Here is a 13,623-nt window from a genome sequence, read left to right on the forward strand (position 1 = left end):
CCCACACTCCTCCAACTCTCTTCAACAGCCTTTTCCAGGTCTGGAGGAGCTGCTGGATGATGGGAAAGGGAGAAGACTTGCTTCCCTACCCAGCTTGCTGAGCTCCCAGATGCAAAAGGTATCTCTTTTCACCAATGCATTAGGGTCTATAGAAGGATAGTGTCTAGATCAAGGGAAGTCATAGTGCTACTCTATTCTGCTTTGGTCAGGCCCCACCTGGAATACTGTGTCCAGTTCTGGGCATTAAAATTCAAAAAGGATATGGAGAAACTGGAGCCATGTGTCCAGAGGAGGGAGACTAAAATGGTGAAGGTCCTGGAAACCATGCCTTATGAAGAAAGACTCAGGGATCTGGGGATGTTTAGCCTGGAGAAGAGAAGGTTAAGAGGTGATATGATAGCCCTCTTTAGGTATTTGAAGGGGCGTCACATTGAGGATGGAGCAAGCTTGTTTTCTGCTGCTCCAGAGAATAGGACGCAATGGAACAATGGATGCAAACTGCAGGAAATTCCAGCTCAACATTAGAAGGAACTTCCTGACAGAAAGGGCTGTTTGACAGTGGAACACACTCCTTCAATGGAGAGTGATGGAGTCTCCTTCTTTGGAGGTCGTTAAGCAGAAGCTCGATGGCCATCTGTCGGGGATGCTTTGATTGTGATTTCCTGCAGGGCAGAATGGGGTTGGAGTGGACGGTCCTTAGGGTCTCTTCCAACTCTAGGATTCTATGGGACCACTCCATGAGGTGTCACCCAATGTGATCCACATCCCCTGCATACCGCTATTGATACCTCATGCCTAGAACCACCTGCTAAGGTTCGGACCACCTGCTAACATTTGTCCAGGAGTGACCAACTGGCTCACCATAATAGAAGCAGGGGGTCCCCAAGTCTGAGAGTCAGACATCCCCTCGCAACCCTTACCGTCATCACAGAGATTCATCTTGGAGAGGTTTTTCTCATCAAATGGTTCTTCAAAAATGGATCCGTTCTCCTTCTCACTGAAGGTGTGCAGGTACATGGCTTTGTTCTCCATCTCTTGGCCTGCAGGCATAATACAGGAGGAACTAGTGAGGAACTGGTGATGGGGCAGAAACTTACTGGGTCACAAGTGTAGCTGTCTGAGTGTTGGACCATGAGACCTAGATTCAAAACCTTGCTCAACCATGGAAACCCGCTGGTGATCCTGGGCAAGTCACATTCCCCCATCTTCTAATGGGAAACTTGTTCTGAATAAAAGTTTACTGAAAGCCAGGGTGGTACAGTGGTTTGAGTGTAGGACTACGACTCCGAGAGTCCTGGGTTCGAATCCCTGGTCAGCCACAGAAACCCACTGAGTGATCTTGGACAAGTCTCACTCTCTCAGCCTCAGGAAGGCATTGGAAAACCTCCTCAGGATATATTTGGTCAAGAAAACTGGGACAGGGCTGCATGTTTTTAGAGTCAGAATGGTGCAGTGATTTTTATTTACTTATTTATTGTTTGTTTGTTTGTTTTCATTTGTATGCTACCTTTCTCCCAGGAGGGACCCAAGGCAGCTTCCAGATAAAATCATTTTAAAAGCTCAGTAAAATTCAAAACAACTAAAATCATCTACACAAAATATAAAATCATATAAAAATATACCAAAGTTCAAAACATAGCTAAAATCCGCCTCCACTGTAAGAAAACCCCACCTGATATGAATTATATATCAAATGTCGGCTTAAAAATGTCCTGGCCTGCCAATGCAAAGCAAGCATTTTAAGTGTTGGACTAGGACTCTCGGAGACCTGGGTTCAAATTGCTGCTAAATAGTAGTCCCCAAACTACCAGTCCCAGAATTCCATAGCATAGACAGTAGCAGTTAAAGCGGTGTTGAAGTGTGTTAGTTCTGCAAGGAAGATGCAGCCTTGGCCTCTAAAAATATTTTAAAGCATCCTGAGAGGGGCAGAAAATCAATGAAGAGAGTCAACCAACATCTGCAGCCTAGAAAAGTGTTCATCCTTTGAACCCAAAGAGAAGTCCCATTATTGGTACTTGCATGGAGCACTTTAAGTACTGTCGATGAATCTATTTTGAGAGAGCACTTTAATTAATGTAATTCAATGTATTTGGATTGGGGAAATAGAAAAAAAATGGGAGGGAGGGAAGGGGAAATACGCATGAAAAATAGAGATTCCAGTGCCCTAAGGAGCATTTTGACTGGGCAGAGCTCAGAGGAGAAAAGGATGAGAGAACCATAGAGTTGGAAGAGACCCCAAGGGCCATCCAGTCCAACCCCATTCTGCCATGCAGGAACTCTCAGTCAAAGCACCCCCAACAGATGGTCATCCACCCTCTATTTAAAGACCTCCAAAGAAGGAGACTCCACCATCCTCCAAGGCATCAGTTTCTTCCACTGTGGAAAAGCTCTTACTGTCAGGAAGTTCCTCCTAATGTTGAGCTGGAATCTCTTTTCCTGCAGTTTGCATCCATTGTTCTGTGTTCTAGTCTCTGGAGCAGCAGAAAACAAGCTTGCTCCCTCCTCAATGTGACACCTCTTCAAATATTTAAACATGTCTATGCTTCTCTTAACCTCCTCTTCTCCAGGCTGAACATTCCCTGCTCCCTCAGTTTCTCCTCCTAGGGCTTCATGGTTTCCACACCCTTCACCATTTTGGTAGCCCTCCTCTGGACATGCTCCAGATTCTCAACATCCTTCTTGAATTGTGGTGCCTAGACCTGGACACAGCATTATTCCAGGTGAGGCCTGACCAAAGCAGAATTGAGTGGTTACTTCACTTGATCCAGACACTATACAGTGTGCCTGCCATACACAGGTGCGTTATATGCGGCTTTAACCTTATGTGGAAGGTTAAGCCTCTGGGAAATGAATGGTGTGTGCACCCGTGGCGCATGCGCTGCATTGAACACAGAAAAACTCCCACATTGAAACTAATGGGGTTTGAATGTACAATTTCCCCCCATACGCTGTGTGTGTGTGTGTGTGTGGGGTGTTCCAGAATGGAACCCTGCATAGGGAGGGCCCAGAACTGGACACAGTATTATTCCAGGTGAGGTGATGCCTGACCAAAGCAAATTTCGTGGCACTATTACTTCTCTTGATAGACACTATACTTCTATTGATGCAACCAAGAATTACATTGGCCTTTTTAGCTGCCGCATCACACTGTTGACTCATGTTCAACTAGTGGTCTACTAGGACTCCCAGATCCCTTTCAGATGTACTGTTCTTAAGATAGTGTCCCCCATTCTATACCTGTGCATTTCATTTTTCCTGCATAAATACAGTACCTTGCATTTCTCTGTGTTGAATTTCATTTTCTTGGTTTTGGCCCAGCTTTCTATCAATTAAGGCCATTTTGAATTTTGATCCTCTCTTCTGGGGTATTAGCTATTCCTCTTAATTTGATGTCATCTGCAAATTTGATAAGCATGTCCCCTGTTCTTTCATCATTGATAAAGATGTTGAATAGCACTAGGCCCAGGACAGAACCCCATTACACACCCCACTGGTCACTTCTCTCCAGGATGAAGAACATAGATGGATTGAATTCAAGCTGAACTGGGGATTCTGGGTCCTGTGGTCCAAAAACATCACCCTTCCATTTTATCCAACTTAATCTTAATACTAGCAATTAAGCAAAGTATATAATAAATTCTTCTCTGCATCCAAACAAAGGTTCAGATTGCTAAGGTCCATCATGCCTTCTTTTTCATCTAAAGGAAGCCAAGGGAGTTGGGTATGTTTAGCCTGGAGAAGAGACAATGAAGGAGTGACATGATAGCCCTGTTTAGGTATTTGAAGGGGTGTCATATTGAGGAGGGAATAAGCTTGTTTTCTGCTGCTGCAGAGAACAGGAGATGGCACAATGGATGCAAGCTGCAGGAAAAGAGATTCCACCTCAACATTAGGAGGAGCTTCCTGTCAGTGAGAGCTGTTCCACAGTGGAACGCTTTCCCTCGGAGCGTGGTGGAGTTTCTTCTTTGGAGGGTTTTAAACAGAGGCTGGATGGCCATCTGTCAAGTGTGCTTTGACTGAGAGTTCCTGCATGGCAGAATGAGGTTGGACTAGATTACCCTTGTGGTCTCTTCCAATTCTATGGCACCTCTTTTAAAGAGATGCCCAATCCATCTGCAGCCTGGCGTCAGAGATGAAAGGGGACCCTTCCTTCTTCCTTTCCTTCTACTCCCACCTTTCATCTCTAAAGCCTTCCTTTCATCCCCCAAACCTTTGAAATTTCAACCCACGCGCCACCTTGGCCGGGAGTGGGCTGCCTCTCTGATCCGTCCAGTGCCACCCTCGCCCCATTAAAATGGTCAGCCTTGGCTGCTTCTTTTTAGCCCTCTGTTTCTCATGCCCAACAGAGCAAAGCCAAGACATGTCTGGCACCCGAAGCATGCAGATTCCTCAGGGTCAGTTTTCCAGAGTTAAGTGCAAAGCTATGTAAGAAGGACTGGATTTTCTGCTGAAACCTTGTGCCAACCAGAGAACAGAAACCTGTTGGTGAAGTAGAAGGTGGTAGAAATTTTGCATCATGCAGGCAGAGATTAACTCTTGCTTTACACAGATCTGTGTCTTCGCTCCACCCGACCAGGGCCATGCTGCTTAATAATCATAATAATAATTTTTATCTACTCCCCAAATCCTAGAGTTGGAAGAGAACCCAAAGGTCATCCAACCCAACCCCATTCTGCCATGCAGGAAGACACAATCCAAACTGTCTTCATACCTTTCCAACATTGCATTGAGGTGGAGGACAACAAAAAATTAACACACAACATACACAAAGCACAACATCAATTAAAACACACATCCTGTAAAAGCATGCATCACTTTCAATCCCAAACCTCCTACCAGCTGTCAAGTCCCAGAAAATGATTCAGGTGATTAATTCCATTTAAAGCCTACTTTTGTATGCTTTTAATTGGGTGTTTTTTAAATATATATATATATATATATATGCAAGCTGCTTTGTGTCCCATTTGGGGAGAAGGCAGGAAATAATAATAATAATAATAATAATAATAATGAAAATGTAGTTGGTCTGGGCTCTGAGGGGAAGGGAAACCCAGTGTGTCCTTCCATCTTCTCCCCTCTGAGCTGAGACATCTCAGCTATTCACCATCTTTATCAATGACTTGGATGACAGAATTGGGGGGAATACTTATCAAATTTGCAGATGACACCAAATTAGGAGGAATAGCTAATACCCCAGAGGACAGGATCAAAATTCAAAATGACCTGAATAGACTAGAAAGCTGGGCCAAAGCTAACAAAATGAAATTCAACACAGAGAAATGTAAGGTACTGCACTTAGGGCAGAAAAATGAAATGCAGAGATATAGGATGGGGGACACCTGGCTGAATGAAAGTACATGTGAAAGGACTCATGTTCAACTTGTGGTCTAGTTTCACACAGATAAGTCTCTCATTCAGCCAGGTGTCCCCCATACTCCTATATCTGTGCATTTCATTTTTCCGGCCTAAGTGCAGTACCTTACATTTCTCCGTGTTGAAATCCATTTTGTTAGCTTTGGCCCAGCTTTCTAGTCTATTCAGGTCATTTTGAATCTTGAACCTGTCCTCTGGAGTATTAGCTGCTACTCCTAATTTGGTGTCATCTGCAAATTTGATAAGTATGCCCCCAATTCTGTTCTCCAAGCCATTGATTAAGATGTTGAATAGCCCTGGGCCCAGGACAGAGCCCCACTGGACGCCCCGAAGACAAGAAGCCATTGCTGAGCACCCTTTGAGTTTGGTCGGTCAACCAAGTACATATCCACATAACAGTTGCATTTGCTAGCCCACATTTTCAAAGACAGGAAAACTGAGGCTAAGGGAAAGAAAGCTGGTGGCAGACACAGTATGGTCATTCTGGGGCCACCTTTTCAACTGCAACTCTCCAAATTCCCCACCAACAACAACATGGGAGTTGCAGTCCAAATTTGTGCCCCTGTTAATTCCCAAAAGTAGCTTTAATTTTCCCCTCCCAGGTGCTGCCCAAATGCCAGCCAGCAAAAGCATCTTCCCTGCACATCTCAGCCTTTGGATGAATGAGAAAGGGCTGCATCTGCACTACAGAATCAATGCAGTTTGACACTGCTTTGACAGCCATGGCTGAAAGCTATGCAATGCTGTAGTTTTGTGAACTATTTAGCTTTCTCTGGGACTACACCGAACTAGAAATTGTGAAGGATGGAGCCATGGCGGTTAAAGCGGTGCCAAACCGGATTGGTTCGCCACAGGGCGGTATACAAATAAATATTATTATTATTATTATTATTATTATTATTATTAATTCTGCAGTGCAGCTGCACCCAAGAAGACCTAAGTTACTCACCTGAAGGTGGCTGAGAGCTTGGCTGCTCCAAATGGCTTTAGACCTGGCTCCACAGCATTGCAGAAGGAGCAAAAAGAGCTTATTAAAAATAACTTTTGCAAAAATTAAAAAATAAAATTAAATCAAACTTTTGGTTTGGTTTCCCAAATTACTTCCAAGGCGAGGCAGAGCTTCCAGCCTCCCCTTGAATGATCCCCTGGAGAGGCTCTTGCAGGGCCCCTACTCTCGAGGAGGCAAGGGAGATGCCAAGTGCCCCCAAGGACCCCTTGGCTCTTCCCAGTTCTGCAGCCAGGAGCTCTCCAGCAAGCAAAGCTGAGGCTGAGCAAGGTCTGGGGATGGAGTGGGAGGGACTGCGAGGCAGCCTCGGAGGCAAGGCCAGCTGCAAAGGGAGGACTTTGGGGGAATGTATCTGTGCTTCTGCAGAAATAGCTCTGGAAAGGCTTTGCAAAAAGTTTCTGTTTGGAAAAGTTTGCGGGACGCTGCGGGCTGCAGGAAAACGCATAGAGAGGCCCGCCCCCTGGTGGCGGCCTTTGGGAATGCAGCCCCAGGAGCAGCATCTTTTGGAAGAAGAAGAGAATGGGAAGAGACCCCAAGGGCCATGATTGTTATTGCTGTCCTTGTCGTTGCCTTCGTTGTTGTTGTTGTTGTTGTATTTTATTATTTTATTTATATATTATTATTTTATTGTTATGTTAGTGTTGTTCTATTTTATTATAATAATTACTATTTTATTTTATTATTTTATTATATTATTTATATATCATGATATTGTTATTTTTGTGTTGTTGTTCTATTTTATTACTATATTATATTTATTGTTATTTTAATTTTTATTTTATTATAATAATTATTTTATTATGTTATTATTTCATATTTATTATTTTATTATACTATTTAAATATTATTACATTGTTACGTTAGTATTATTCTATTTTATTCTATTTCTTATTTTATTATTTTACTATTATATTGTTATTATTATTATTATTATCCACATAATTAAGAACTATTGCTTCCTTGGCTAATTTTAAGGATGAATTGAAGGCCCTTTTGTTTAGGGAGGCATTCCTGCTGCTTACTTTGTCTTTATGTTATATTTGTTAGTACTATTTTAGAGATATTTTAATCATATAATGTTGTTGTTTTAGATTGTACGCCGCTTGGCAAGTTTTTATTCTCCTCCTCCCATATTTTATTTGATCCTTACTGTGTAAAGCGCTATGCAAACTTTATGGTGCTCTATAAATAAATGTTAATAAATAATAATAATAACAACTGCACCATAAGTTTATGTGGCACTTTACAGATACAATCGATTCAAAACCTTAAATGCTGCCAGAGGCATACAATCTAAGGATCCATCAGGTCCAACCCCCTTCTGCCATGCAGGAACTCACAATCAAAACACTCCTTCTGATTTCTTAACTCCAGTTTCCATTTTGATTAATGGCTGAGCCAAAGTATGGAAAATCTCAAACTATTTCAATGTCTTCGTCACTGAGATTGCAGTTATGTAATAGCTTTAAGCAAAGGCAGGATGGCCATCTGTCAGGGATGCTTTGATTGAGAGTTCCTGCATGGCAGAATAGGGTTGGACTGGATCAGGGCCCTTCTTGGGGTCTCTTCCAACTCTATGATTCTAGGATCCTGACTCCAACGGGATCCTAGCCTATTGTTTGGTGATTATTCCAAAATCTGTGGGGATAGGTATCTCTTTAAAAATGCAAAATCTGTTTTTCACTTATGACGCTCCCTTATGCATTTTGGCTATTTTGGTCAGTGTCCAGTGCTACTTGTTCTGCATTTCATAGTAATTTCCCCTTTTCACAGTCCTTTTCCACTGTGAATTCACAGTCAATTCGCATCTGCCTTAGTATGAAATGCATCTCCAGTTTGGCCATGGGATCCTGTCCTCCCTGCGCATGTGCAAAGACGCTAATTCGAAATCAAGAAGCCAATGGGTATGTACTAATGTGGTAAGTTCATTTGCATTTGCACTGCTTTCTCTTTCAGATGGATGCTGTGTTGGTCTATGTGTGTGATAAGCTACTACGTAATTTCTTGCATTTTTGGATTGCCCCCCCCTTCTTCTTCTTCTTCTTTCCGGACAGTGATACATTCCTCTGTGTGAAAAAGTCCTCTGAGCGCTTTCCATCTCCATCTCTGAACGCAGCCTCCCTTAGAAGATGGGTGAAGGGGCTGGACATTCCCACACTGCCAAAGGCACAGCTGTGTTTATCTCTCGGTTCTCCAATCCATGGGGGGGCAGGTATTTTGGCCCCGTTCCCTGAACCCTGTTGTTGAGGGAGGGTCTGCCTCTCACATTGCAAGAGGCGGAGGAGCTGTGTGCAACCAGACAGACAATGCTGGAACAAGAAATACTTAGGTTGGGATCCTCTGTTAGGGCTGAAAGCATAGCTCTTGGCATGTGGAGTTCATGTGATGAATTTGCTGTGCATTGGATAGCAACTGAATGTGTGACCAAACGCACAACTAAAACGAACAGCCACTGAATGTGTGACCAAACACACAACTGAAACAAACGGCCACTGAATGTGCGACCAAATGCACAACTGGAATGAATGGCCACTGAATGTGCACCAAACACACAACTGAAACAAACGGCCACCGAATGTGCGACCAAACTCATAACTGGAGTGAATGGCCACTGAATGTGTGACCAAATGCACAAGTGGAATGAACGGCCACTGAATGTGCGATCAAATGCACAACTGAAACGAATGGCCACTGAATGTGCGACCAAATGCACAACTGAATGTGAATCTGTGCACAGTGGCAAGGCATGCACAGTGGCTGCATCTGCACTCCATAATTAATGGAGTTTGACGACACTTTAGCCGTTGTGGCTCCATCCTATGGAATCTTGGAATTTGTAGTTTACCATGGCACCACAACTCTCAGAGAGAAGGCTAAGTATCTCACAAAATTACAAATCCTAGCATCCTCTACATGGAGCCATGGTAGTTAAAGCGGTGTAAACAACTACATTAATTCTGCAGCACAGATGCAGCCTGAGAGAAGGGCCTTTCCCATAGATCTCCACACCGGAGCAGACTTTTTGTGGCTCTTTGCTGCTGGCAACAGGCTAATGCATTCCTGGAATCCTGAGAATGGCTGCATCAGCACTGCAGATCTACCATTCCCAGAATTCCATAGCACTGAGTAATGGCATAGAATCATAGAGTTGGAAGAGACCACAGGGGCCATCCAGTCCAACCCCCTGCCATGCAGGAAATCACAATCAAAGCATCCCCGACAGAAGGCCATCCAACCTGTGTTTGAAGACCTCTAAGGAGGGAGACTCCACTACACTCCAAGGAAGTGTGTTCCACTGTCGAACAGCCCTTACTGTCAGGAAGTTCCTCCTGATGTTGAGGTGGAATCTCTTTTCCTGGAGCTTGCATCCATTGCTTCAGGTCCTAGTCTCTGGAGCAGCAGAAAACAAGCTTGCTCCCTCCTCAATATGACATCCCTTCAAATATTTGAACAGGGCTATCATATCACCTCTTAACCTTCTCTTCTCCAGGCTAAACATTCCCAGCTCCCTGAGTCGTTCCTCATAGGGCTTCATGGTCTCCAGACCTTTCACCATTTTAGTCGCCCTCCTTTGGACACATGGCTCCAGTTTCTCAATGTCCTTTTTGAATTGTGGTGCCCAGAACTGGACACAATATTCCAGGTGGGGCCTGACCAGAGCAGAATATAGTGGCACTATTACTTCTCTTGATCTAGACACTATACTTTTATTGATGCAGCCTAAAATTGCATTGACCTTGTTAGCTGCCGCATCACACTGTTGACTCATGTTCAACTTGTGGTCTACTTGGACTCCCAGATCCCTTTCACACGTAGTTTCATTCAGCCAGGTGTCCTCCATCCTATATCTGTGCTTTTCATTTTTCCGCCCTAAGTGCAGTACCTTACATTTCTCCCTGTTGAAGTTCATTTTGTTAGCTATGGCCCAGTTTTCTAGTCTGTTCAGGTCATTTTGAATCTTGATCCTGTCCTCTGGGGTATTAGCTATTCCCCCTAATTTGAAGTGGTGTCAAACCGAGTTATTTCTGCAGTGCAGAGGCAGCCAATTTCTGCTTCCTCCAAAGAAGAAAACCTTTTGCTCCCTGGAGTTTTGGATCCCAGCTTCATTGCAGATCTGCAGACCTTGAAAATCAAATATTCCTTTTCTTCTTTGTCTATTCTGATTCCTTTTAAGAACGATGCCTGTTTTCGGAGCCAAGGAGGTTCAGTCTGTCCTTCTCTGGCGCAGTAATTGAAGCAATTCAGGCAAGGCATAACCTTTCAAAAGGAATAGATAATACGCTTGCAAAAGTATTCCATGAGTATTCCCTTGTTTTAATGAATGCACCAGAGGCAGAGCGGAAGGAGAAAAAACATTATTTGTCAGGAGCTCTTACAACATCATTTGGAAAGAGTTACTCATAAGCAACATCCAGAGCATAGGGAAGGTTGGGAAATACATTTGGACTGAAGTTCCCAGAATCCCCTACCCCCATGGCCACTGATAGGCAACAATTGGAGCATGAGAGAACTAATTTTTTGGATTGCATCACCCAGAATCCCCTAGCCAGCCAGCATGGCCACTTATGAGTGACATCTGGAGCTCCAGAAAGTTACATTTTTGGATTACAGCTCCCAGAATCCCCAAGCCAGCATGACTATTCATAAGCAAAAGCTGGAGCCTGAGAGAGCTACAGTTTTGGACTACTACTCCCAGAATCCCCTGTCTAGCATGATCATTTACGAGCAACATCTGGAGCTTCAGAAAGTTTAATTTTGGGGTTACAGCTTCCAGAATCTCCCAGTGAACATGACTATGGGAGTAACTCCAAAAGAGTAACTCTTCCAAGTATTGCTAAGGCATGGTAGAGGATGCTTTCCTACCAATGATGCTGAAAGAAGAAGCAATTTGCTAGCCTGGGTTCAATTCTTTAAAGGTAATAGAAGAGGGGTGGGCGGGCAGCCTGTTTGTCCCCTGCCTCAGGCAGCAAACTGTCTTGGGACGGCTGCAGGAAAAGGAATATTGCAGTATCCCAAGTTTGACTGCATAGATCATGAAATGCCATGGCAGGCCCTTAAAGACATTGGACTGCCAGCGCATCTGATAGCCCTGATGAAAAACCTGTACTCAGGACAAGAGGCAACTGTCAGAAGAGAACAAGGAGAAACAGAATGGTGCCCAATTGGGAAAGGGGTCAGACAAGGCTGCATCCTCTCACCCTTTCTGTTTAACGTGTATGCAGAACATATTATAAGGAAAGCAGGCTTGGACACAGAAGAAGAAGGAGTGAAAATTGGGACGAAGGAATATCAACAATCTAAGATACGCAGATGACACCATAATCCTAGCAAAAAGCTCACAGATCTTGAACAACAACTAAGGAAGATCAAGGAAGAAAGTGCAAAGGCAGGCTTACTATTGAACATAAGGAAAACCAAAATAATGACCACTGAGGACCTTCACAAGTTCAACCTAGACGATGAAGAAATAGAAATAGTCAAAGAATGACCATACCTGGGATCAAACATGGATAGAAATGGAGACTGCAGCAAGGAACTCAGAAGAAAATTAAGAATGGGAAGAGCGGCTCTGAAAGAACTAGAAAAGATCCTAAAATGCAAAGACATGCAATTCAGCACAAAAGTCAGAATTAGACAAGCCAATGTATTCCCTATTGCCATGGATGGATGTGACAGCCAGGCAGTCAAGAAAGATGATAGGAAAGAAATCAACTCATTTGGGATATGGTTCTGGAGAAGCGTGCCGAGGATCCCATGCACATCCAAATGGACAAACAAGTGGATCCTAGAGCAGATAAAGGTGAAAAACTCTCTGGAAGCCAAGATGACCAAACTGGGGCTGTTGTACTTTGCACACATCGTGAGAAGGAAGGACTCTTTGGAAAAAGCAATAATGCTGGGGAAGGTGGAGAGAAGTAGAAAAATAGCCCACATGCTAGATGGATGGATGGATGGATGGACATTATTAGGGAGGTCATGGATATGGGCTTGCAGGACCAAAGCAGAGCAGTGGAGGACAGGGGGTCTTGGAGATGTCTCATCTATAGGGTCACCATGGGTCGAAATCAACTTGAGGGCAGTTAACAACCACAAATGTGCAACCCACAACTGTGTGCCCTCCTTCCTTGCATCCCTTTTGCATTCCATCACATCACTCCAACTGCTTGGACTTTATTGGGAGTGGAAAGTGAGGCCGTCTGATCATAACCGGCACCCTGCCCACGCAGCCGACGCACATCGCCGGGTGTTTTGCCCCTCGGCATGATGTCTGGGACAGAAACATTAACATCCATGTCTGGGGTTTCCTGTTGGTGCTGTTTCTGACAAGCCCAGAGGCTTAGAGAACTGTTGTATCCAACTGGGGCTTTTTCAGATTAACCAAAGGAGCTCAGAAGAGGAACAGATGGCTTCAGTTCCTTCAGAGGATTTAGATGGATGGAGAGATGGAGACGCCAACATCCATTTTAGGGGGAAACAACACGGGAGTTGTTTTGCTCGTCTCCAGAAAAAGGACTCTTGTTCCACTTGATTTCCTTCTGACTCTCATACACACACACACACACACACACACACACACACCAAAGTTGCTCAGAAGAGGAACAGATGGATTCAGTTCCTTTGGAGGATTTAGATGGATGGATATACTATATATATATGAGAAACCAGTATGGTATCCTACAGTGGTTCCCAAACTTTGGTCCTCCAGATATTTTAGTCTGGCTGCTGGCCAAGCGAACTGGGGCATCTGGGAATTCAAATTCAAATCATCGGGTGGATCGAAATTTGGGAAACTCTGGTATAATGGTTTGAGTGTTGGACTATGACTCTGGAGACCAGGGTTCGAATTCTCGCTCGGCCATGGAAACCCACTGGATAACTTTTGGGCAAGTCACACTCTCTCAGCCTCAGAGAAAGGCAATACCAAACCCCCTCTGAAGGAACTTGTCAAGAAAAATGCACGGCTTTAGGGTTGCCATAAGTTGGAGATGACTTGAAGGCACACAGCAAACACCAACACACACACACACACACACACACACAAGTACATACAGTCAGCCCTCCATATCTACATAATCAGCCTTTGCCTTCCTCTGAGGCTGAGAGTGTGTGACTTGCTCTAGGTCCAGCTGTTATTTGAACCCTGGTCTCCAGAGTCATAGTCCACCTCTCAAACTACAGATCTCACCATTCCCTAGCATTGAGCCATGGCAGTTAAAGTGGTATCAAACTGTATTAATTCTGCA

The 13,623-nt window shown here is 44.1% G+C and overlaps 1 protein-coding gene across 1 annotated transcript in view; it reads right to left on the reverse strand.

The window, feature by feature from the left end:
* SCARA5 (scavenger receptor class A member 5) overlaps positions 1-6,370 on the reverse strand; it is a 139,153-nt gene extending 132,783 nt beyond the window's left edge. The window contains exons 1-2 of the mRNA XM_089528720.1: positions 6,323-6,370; positions 921-1,040 (exon numbers count right to left, since the gene is read on the reverse strand). Coding sequence (XP_089384846.1) covers positions 921-1,032 — 112 coding nt within the window. The 5' untranslated portion in view covers positions 1,033-1,040; positions 6,323-6,370. The remainder of the gene's footprint in view (positions 1-920; positions 1,041-6,322) is intronic.
* Positions 6,371-13,623: the final 7,253 nt, after the last annotated feature.

The sequence above is a fragment of the Sceloporus occidentalis genome, unplaced genomic scaffold (assembly GCF_023333645.1).
Source record: "Sceloporus occidentalis isolate IW3139 unplaced genomic scaffold, rSceOcc1.0.p SCAF_6, whole genome shotgun sequence".
Classification (NCBI taxonomy): Eukaryota; Metazoa; Chordata; class Lepidosauria; order Squamata; family Phrynosomatidae; genus Sceloporus; species Sceloporus occidentalis.